At 48.4% G+C, this 9,630-nt stretch overlaps 1 protein-coding gene across 1 annotated transcript; it reads right to left on the reverse strand.

Moving 5' to 3' along the window:
- Positions 1-514: 514 nt before the first annotated feature.
- anp32e (acidic (leucine-rich) nuclear phosphoprotein 32 family, member E) lies at positions 515-7,976 on the reverse strand. Its single transcript, XM_066721431.1, has 7 exons — positions 7,816-7,976; positions 4,699-4,848; positions 4,315-4,437; positions 3,816-3,984; positions 3,155-3,297; positions 2,826-2,880; positions 515-2,289 (listed from the first exon to the last, which is right to left on the reverse strand). The coding sequence occupies exons 1-7, from the start codon at positions 7,867-7,869 to the stop codon at positions 2,204-2,206; spliced, it is 780 nt and encodes a 259-aa protein (XP_066577528.1). The 5' UTR covers positions 7,870-7,976; the 3' UTR covers positions 515-2,203.
- Between the last annotated feature and the right edge of the window lie 1,654 nt (positions 7,977-9,630).

Here is a 9,630-nt window from a genome sequence, read left to right on the forward strand (position 1 = left end):
GGCTAAACAGGTGTGTTGGCAGGACACAGCACAGAGCATAATTTAACTAACTTTAGAATAGCCTCAGGTTAAGACTACTACTACTCTTCGTTTTAGACCGCCTGAACACCAACCCAAGTCAATCTCATGCTCGGCCCATACAAATCCACTCCCGATTCAGTGAAGGCGGTAGAAAAGTAAAGTATATGTTCAAAACAGTCACATACCGCTAAAATATTGCAGCGGCAGTTTTACCACACCATAGTTACCGAAATAACCAATGCAAGAATCTTACCGAGTAAATTAAATCTTAAGAGCAAAATATTACACAACTGTAATACCGTTAATCTAAATAATTAGAAATGGGTTCTGATGAAAGCCTTCAAAATGGCATTTCAACTCAAGGTAATTACAAAAATTGTAATTCTTACTGTAGGCTGACCAACTATACCTTACAAAATCGATGAATGCATGATATGAAATTTGATTTCAGCTTGTATTGTTTTCTTACACAAAGCAGGACGCAAAAGCAAGATTTATTAAATCCTTATTTTATTTTAAAGCATTTTTTTTCTCATTTAAAAACCCTCTTAGCAGTATACAGCACACAAACGCCAAACACACAAACTGGTACAACAGCCACTGACTTAAAAATAAACTAGACATCGAGTGTCACGGGTCTAAATCTTTACCTCTTGACCTGTGCTTTTATTAAAAAAGAAAATTCCAAGTTTAAAAGCAAAAAATACACAGGACAAACCCCAGAAGTTGGAACAGATACTATATACATATTGCCATACAAATTAAAAGTTCTCACTCTGTAAAACAAAACAAAAAAACCACTGCAATTCGTGTCCAGATAAACAGGTTCCAGAAAAGCAGAAAAAAACTTTGATGGAGAACAGTGATGCTCAAATCCTTGTCCTGGACTTATTATTCCACCCGAGCACTGAATGACAAATGTAATTGGTCAATTCTGGGGTGTCAATCAAATCGTGGAGGCCCCACCCACTGTTCCTCGGCTCAATTCCCAACCCCGCCCCCCGTTACTCGATTGGTTCGATTAACCGGATCAATTGAATACTCCTCTACAGGCCACTGGCGATGTCATTGGCAGTGATGTGGAATCCACTGTAAAAACGTTTGAGACGCCGAATTGCGGGAAACAACAGGGTGATTTAATAACGGAAGAGTTCCAGCTGGAACACAAACCAGAAGAGACGACACCTCTCCAGGAATTGAGTTTGAGAGCCCCTAGAATTGGGGGGAGGAAAAAAACAAAAAAAAAAACAGCGCTTCAGTCCTCAGCATGCGGAGGAGGTTTTAAAGAGGCGCATTGGATACGGGTGCATCAACTCCTCACGCTCCGAAACAAACCATGAAAGAAAACCTTCAGGAAGAGATTTTGGAAATTCAACCAGACTTACAATTTGGACTCAGACGCGGGAGGATACAAACGACAAGTCAGCCACGGTACTGGTACACGAACAAGCCGAACAGGAACATGGGGACTAGACTGCCACAGTACTGTAGTTGCCAAATTAAGGGGGGGTGCGTTCAAAGTGCCGTGGGCCGGTCTAAGCAGCTCAGGCACAGCTCTAAATACGGAACCAAACAAAACATCAGTTGGGACCTCAGTGACCTCAAAACCGCAGCACCCGCGATAGCAGGCCGACTGAAAATCACGACGACTCCCAGCGCCACAAATTCAAAACTGACGGCTACGACAATGTCTTGGTTTTCGGTTCTTTTTCCCCCTCTTTAAGTTTTCAATTATCTTCCATCAATCTGCCAAGGCCGAATCTGTAAAGGTGGACGTCCAATCAGCCTGGCTCTTTCCGCAACCAGAATCTGGGCTGGAGTCAATGTACTCCCGACGGCTGTCCCACACAAACACAGGCCTGAACCCCCCCACCCCTACACACACACACACACACTTTACTTCAATGGAAATAAACAACCAAATAAATGAAAAAAAAAAAAGGAAACTTGGAATGATTACAAATGATTTGTCGTCAAAACTTATTTTTCTTGTATTGTATATATATTTATATATAAAAACAAACATTTAGCTTCTACAGTGATATCTATGGTATACAAAGAGAAAATTAATCTGCAAGATCACACTTTTTTTTGTTTGGTTTTTTTTGTTTTTCTTCCTTGTTGTTCTACAGCTTACATCCTGGACCTCAGGGGGCTGGGTGGGGTGGGAGTCTGCACTGGACTAGTCTTCGTCGTCGTCGTCATCCTCTCCTTCGTCTTCTGGCTCCCGCTTTCGCTTCTCCCCCTGCACCCCCTCCTCTTCCTCATCTAGGACAGAGCACAGCCCGAGAGTGAGTAGGACAGCCAATCAGCATTCAGGAGCAGCAGGCCAAAATCAACAGCAATAATAATTTTAACGAAATCAAAATGGCTGGTATAAAAAAAACAGAACATAAGCCATACAATACACATACAAATTGATTGATTGATAATCCAGCATCGGATACAACAGTTCCCAGGCTGACTTCCAGTTTAATTTTAATTAGCCACGCAAGCTGAGCATCTCTGTAGGTAATATGGGGTTTTCAACAAAAAGTTATTCACATAGAATTCAACATGACCACAAACAGTGACATCATCAACATGCGCCAGATAGCCATCTCAGGAAGTCCTGTGTGTGGCAAACAAGACACTTTTGCTACCTTCAATGAACCGGAACGGGAGTCGCACAGCCAGCTTTTATGGTGCCACGTTTGCTCAACAAAACTATGAAAACGGGACCGCAAGGCAATCTAGGAAGTTTAAGTTACCTATACGCTTTACTTTACAGCACGATCAACAGGGGAGGGGAGACGGTGACCTACCGTCTTCTACTTCCTCCTCTTCCTCTTCCACGTAGTCGTCGTCATCCTCTTCGTCCTGCAGAAAGAAAGGCAAGGCGTGAGCAGGGGCGTCACGGTAAGGGAGAGCTAGGACACCAGGAGAGGCCGAACAGGAAGTGGAAAGCACAAGACAAGTCCACAGACGCCTGAAAATCTCTCCGTGGCGATGTTGATCTTTTCCAGGTGGGCCAACAGGATACAGGGGTTTGTGAACCGAATTTTTATATCTTGAATTGCGTCACAGTGATCCCCTCGGTGGCTCTGCTGGAGCGAGAGGGTGTATTCTATCCTTTGAGGTAAAGCGGCCTCACCTGGATCTCGTCCTTCATCAGGTAGGACAGCCCCACCTCCTCCTCGGCCCCTTCTGAGCCCTCGTCCTCGTCTTCCTCTTCCTCGTACTCCCCTGTGGGGCCGGCCCCTTCGTCGTCATCGTCGTCATCATCGTCATCTTCATCTGCACAGAGAAAAGGAGAGAGAAAAATAAGATAAATGAGAGAGGTAGCAGGGAGGGAAACTCAAACCAGCGGACAGGCCAACCTGACGCGCAGGACGCCCCCGATTGGCCGAAACCAATTTACGGACTTGTTAGCGGTTTGTCTTTCGCCTGTCGTTCTGATTGGCTTGATGTTTACAGAGGGCTCTGTCTCACTGTGAGGTTTGGCTCAACAGGGAGTTTTGTTTTGGGTTCTCTTTTGTTTGGCACAATAAATAAGCCTGCAGTTATTTCACCCTATACTCTGTCTGTGTCTAACAAAGCAAACTACAAAGCCCAGGAGGAAATGGATGCTACTTGAACTATAAACCGCAGGAATGTCCTCAGAATTTGTGAAACTGCACAACACCGATTTAATAACATGGTGGTTCAGGAGTTTAAAGGCACTGTGGGTTCTAGATGCATAAGAACCATATCGGCGTACAATGAAACGCCCATGGCTGGTTTAACAAGATGAGGGTCAAACTGCCAAAACTCACCATCCTCGTCCCCCTCGGCCTTGGAGTCGGGTGCCTCGTTGTCCTCCTGGTCGAAGCCGTCCAGGTAGGTGATCTGGGGCAGCAGCTCGAAGACACTCTCCCGGTAGTCCTCTAGGGTTGTGATCTCGCAGTTGAACAGGTCCAGGCTGCGCAGACTCTTCAGGTTTTGCTGCAGGGGGGAAAACACGAGTGAGCAACAGGCCCCGGGACATCCAGGACTTGGCATAACTTGGGGATTCACGGAGGGCCATTTCTAGGAAAAATGGACACCTGCTGACCAAGACCTCCAGTTGAAAAACGGCTACAATCTCACTAGGGAAATCACCTTCCATTGATAGTCTTTGGAAACAAAGCAAAGTAAACCATTGGCCATCCACAAGAGAGGCGTGAATGTCCCACAATTCCGGACTCCCAATTCCCAATGGGGGACACATTCCGGAACACTTCCTCAGCCTATCAGAGCCCTCTCTCTAGCACCCATGACCCCGCCCACCCTTACCAGCGACTCCACAGTGCCCAGGTCCTTGATCTTGTTGCCGCTCAGGTTCAGGTACGTGAGGTTGGGGCACTTCTCAGACAGGGTGTCCAGGCCTCCGGAAATGTTATTGTCACTGAGCTCCAGCTGCAAGATGATTGGTGAGGAGAGAGAACATATGTTTACAAACGAGAGGAGGCCATTCGACCCATCGTGCTAGACTCCTCCAATCAGAGAGGAGGAGTCTAGGTTACACGGAGGGAGGGGCGACACCCTAAAAATGTCTAGATGGACAATACAGGGTTCTGCCACTCTGATCCCAGCAGATAAACTTAAAAACAGTGAAAAACCTGATCAGCAGTGAGTGTGGGAGGCGTTCTGCACGGGCCCAAGCCGGGGCCTGTTTACCTTGCGCAGCTTGGGCAGAGCGGGCAGCTTGGCCAGCGAGGTCAGCCCCACGTTGACCATGCTGAGGAACTCCAGCTCCTTAAAGTCGTCCGTCAGCCCCTCCACCTCGCCGTCGCTGGTGCGGCAGTTGTCCATCACCAGCTCCGCCACCTGGGGAGGGAGAGAGAGTGAGGTTATAATCGGGGTAAAACCTTGGGCAGCACAAGACCTTCAACACCAGCCGCTCAGGTCGGTGCAGCTGCAGATTTCAGACAAATTGAACTCTCGCTTCACAGTGGAAGACAGAACAGGGGGGTCAAAGCCCTTTTGTTTAGTTGCAATCGCAGCTCAGTCCAAACGAGTCAACAATTATGCAACTCTGAAGTAAATTGAAAATGGTGGACCTGGATTTTACCTATTAAATTAAGTACACTGATCAACATAGTAAAACACTCACTCAAAAAATAATTCTAAGAGCCTGTAAACCCTTAAAATTCCCCACCTTGTGCAAAGCGATTTAAACAGCCAACCAGGGGTGCCCATCTGCGGCGACTGCCCAGGGAAGCACTAAATCCACTCGCTATCAGATTTGCTCTTCAGGGGCTTTGGCCTGTCGGGCTGCGAACCGTGGCAGTGGATTTGACACTGAGGGCCGGCAGGGGCAGCGATACGGGCTTCGCTTCTTATCTCCACAATCTGGCAGCAGCTGCTGTAGTCGCAGCTTGGAGATTAAGGTGGACAGTGTCCCCAGTTTCGTTTAATGCACCCGTCCTCGCTTATCTCGTACTTCCCTCACCGCATTTGTGCTACGCCACCCTCGCCTCCGATACACACAAAGGATTAAGACTGATCTCCCCGCTCGTACTCCCTTCACACAGACTAAACCTCACTGAGATGAGACACCAGGCTGCTGAAATAGTAGCCCGTCTCAGCGCTGGCACATAAGCATTCGTAGGTGTCAGACTATTATGAAGCAAGGCATGATGGGATGTCCAGGGCTTCAGAAGACAGTCAATTGGCAAAACATGTGGGGTACAAAATTTCACGGGTGATTCTCTAGATGATTCACCATCCCACCCCCAAGACCCTGGGCTGGGTCAACCCCAAATTCACCCCAACACGCAATCATGCAATTTCCTTTGCTCTGCCACAGTGGTTCCCACCCCAGGGTCCGGACCACCACCCTCTGGGATCACACTTTACTAGACATTACTAGATAAAGAAAGCAGATCAAATGGTTTAAAATACTTTAGCAAAAGTATAAACCACATAAGCATGCATCATAATGAAATATTCATCAAGAAAAGCACACTGATCTGCCCTGTATGAGATCAGACATTTTCCAGTGTTTAAAAGGCGTCTCTCTATATTAAAAGTTTGTGAAACCCTGATCTACAATCTCATATTGCATGTGGGGGGTGGGGTTAGTGAATATCAATGGATCCAGCTGCATAGGGGGTATTTTTCCACACTTCCCTTAAAACAGTTGAATTCATTTTACGGGTCACTAAGGCACTGGAAAGCATTTAATTATGAAATGGTACAACTGTGATTTTTTTGAGCACAGCCTATCCGCTAGGGTTGCAATGGGTGTGAAAACAATAGGGAGCCACGGTTCAAATATTGGCGCTGTTCATCTGAAATCCACACCAAAGGCAATAACACATAAGCCCTGATCGTCTCCTCTCCCTCAACGTAAAGATCGTATATATGCACGTATGAAAAGCATGATTACCATGTTGTGCATAAAGAGGGGGGAGATGGCGGCAAAACCAAGTGATTGCAAAGACCAGATTTGTGAATGCAGTGTCCGAGCACAGGAGGACTGTCCTGTAATGGGTGGAGGGAGGAAAGGCGCAATGTAGTTAAGCTAGCTTGGGAAAGACTAGTTTAATCTACTAGGGGACGACATGGGGGAGGTGGTCTTAACCCCTCGCCATCTGCCGTGGTCCTTCAGTGCATCCGCACATCTTGAGCGGGGGGGGCGTTTGCGGCGTGCAGACCTGAGCTCCGTAAGACGCACAACCCCCCCCCCGCCCCTCAATCAGGATAGCAAACGCTTTATACAATTGTGGGGGGGAATGGGGGGTGCTGGCTGCAAGCATTATAGTACATTAAAACCAGCGCAGATGTCCGCCGTTTTGCACATTTGAACCAGTTACAGGAGAACCAAGTGCAGATCTGCGCAGATGTGCGGGAACCCAGCGGACCCGGGCAGAACTGCGGCCATCCCGGCGACACGCACACAACCTACAGATATAGATATATTTTGCAGGAGGCAGGGAAGGTTTTCGTTCAAACTGGGGATGCACGCACAGACATGTGCGACTGCACTCGCGTCGGTAACTCCAGTAATTTCCTCCACAGCACCACAAAATGACTTCCTCCATCACGACACGCCATCACTGCAGTGCATTGCAACCCGGGCCCGTTACTGCACGCATGCCGGCGCTGGGCGAGTGGTTGTTTTGGAGCATTTTGCACACGAATATTTACAACCAGGCGCCTGCGTACAACTTACAAAATATAACGCAAATCCCGCTGGGGGGGGGGGGTGTCACTAAACTTCACCTGTTAGTTTTTTCGGTGCAGCTTCACCCCCTACTCCCCAACAAAGATATCGAGCAACACACGCTGTCGCTACTCTACCCTCGACGCTACTGTATCAGCTTCAATGCCCGGTTCATTGTTTGGATCGATGACCGCAAAAGTGGCGGCCAAATAAAAAGGCACCCGGATTAAATCTCCTCATGCGGCGGGGAAATGGTTAACGTGTTTTTTAGTTTAAGGGGGGGGGGCAGTTTGTTTGCGCGGAATTAAAGGGGTTTGGGTTGTTATTCTTGTTGTAAAATACGGCTTTTAACAAACGTCCAACTCCGTGGCTCCGGAGCTGTTGGCCGACCAGAACAACACACTGAAACCCTCTCTAATACAGACCGCATCGCCATTACGGGGAGTTGGAGAAAACAGGAAAACTGTCCTGGGAGAAAGTGCGGGGCGGCCGGGGGGGAAGGGGGAGGTTCAATGTCAGATCCCCGCCGCTGCCCATGTGGTCAGAGCCAGCGCCGATCACCCCCCGCCGCCGCCGCCGAAGCACCTCGTCCCGCGAAATAAATAAATAAAGACGCGGTTTCGTACCTTATCGGGAGTCCGGTTCCTCAGTTCCAAACTGATCCTCTTCTTCATCTCCATGGCTCGCAAACACACAGATCAGCGGCTGCCCCCCTCAAAAAACTTTCTCCCCCCCCCAAAAAAAAAGGAAATTAAAAGAAAAAAAAAAAAAAAAAAAAAGCGTGCAGAAACTCCAGCGCGCTGCCCCCGCGTCTCGGCCGCTTCAATGGCTGCTGCTCGCTAACTGAGCCTCCATGCTACCCCGCACCCAGCCCCCTCTCCGCAGCCCCGCCTCCGCCGCGGCCGGATTGGTGCGCCCGGCATCCTCGGCTTCCCATTGGACCGGAGACGCGTCACTCCGGCAGGTCGGCGCGATTAGCGTAAGCGGGCCCGGCGGCGGCGCTGATTGGTGCGAGTTGTGCGCGCAGTGGCCCGTGATTGGCCCGTGCCCGCGTCCGTCCCCCGCTTTCGAACCGAAGCCCCGCCCACTCCGCGTCCTCATTGGCGCCTCGGCTCTGACCTACAGGGGAGGTCAAGCCCGCTGTGTCTCCCCGCTAGAGGAGGCCGGGGTTCAGGTCAATGCCGACCGGCCCTGGAGCAATGGTGCTTTCAGACGAATAAACTCAAACACCCTGCTGTCTGTGCGTCCCCCTCCGTGAGATATCCCACTGCCCAGGAGCATGACACCATGGAGTCACTCCTTATCCCCATTAAACGGTGGCAAAATGGCTGGCCGCCACACATCACGGAGAGCATGGGGGGCTTAAATCAGAGGCCACCATGCTCCCGCCATCTGTGCTGTAAATAACGCGCCTGCTTTCCGACTAGGCCGGTCTGCCCGGGCACTGTGTCCTTGAATGAATGGAAATAAACACACCCAAGTATTACACAACTTGAGGATGCACACTTATTTGCTTAATATAGTCTTACAAGTCTTTCCAAAGAAAGGATTTCCCCTTTAAGCATCAGGGTTTCTTGTGACAGGCCCACATTGTGACATCATATTGTTAAATATACAATTTTTCCAGATTGGATGTTGCCAGATTCAAAATGTAATTTTTATTCATTGATACTTATGTATTTATTCATTTATTTTTTATAGAATGGTTAAGGGAAACACACACACACACACACAAAGCCCTCTTTTGCAAATTGGGTGAGAAATAATTCAATCTCCATTTATGGTGCACTCACATCTAGGGGATAAGAACTCAAGCTGTACTGAAATGGGGGGTCTATGGTGTCAGTCCTTAAAAATAGCAGATAAAAACAGTAATTCAACTATTTTTATGACCATATTTCTACTTTGATGCCTAGTAGTGTAATACTTCTGGAATAAGGGCATAGCTCGACAGATAGTTGTGCACGCACCCGCAACTCTTTCTGTACAGATGTGGCTCAGGCCCTCTGTGCTGATTGGTCTGGATTGACTCTGTCAGCCCCTTTTTAGAGCTGCCAACCCCTCGATCTCGCTTATTCAGTCCAAGGCTCCAAACATTTCATTATTTGAATCTCTCCTTTACCCGGCCAGGGCCAGCCTCTTCTGGGTTTCAATCCGTCCCAAGCTTGCAGTTACTTCCTGAAACCTGGCTCTGGTTTAATGAGCCAAGATGGATGTGGGCATCAGCCGCTGATTAGTGAAGGAGAACAAAGCATGCTGGGCCGATTCCAATATATAGGTCTTTATATTGTTTCTTACCATCTTGGGCGGTGGAATAACACTGAATTACACTTCTCATTTGGTCAGTATTATAATGATGATTGAGCCTCCTTAGTTGGAGAGCAGTTAATTAGAGCACCTGTAAAAACCATGTGGGGTCCCGTAGGTGGGTTTCAGCTTCT

The sequence above is a fragment of the Amia ocellicauda genome, chromosome 14 (assembly GCF_036373705.1).
Source record: "Amia ocellicauda isolate fAmiCal2 chromosome 14, fAmiCal2.hap1, whole genome shotgun sequence".
NCBI classification, from domain to species: domain Eukaryota; kingdom Metazoa; phylum Chordata; class Actinopteri; order Amiiformes; family Amiidae; genus Amia; species Amia ocellicauda.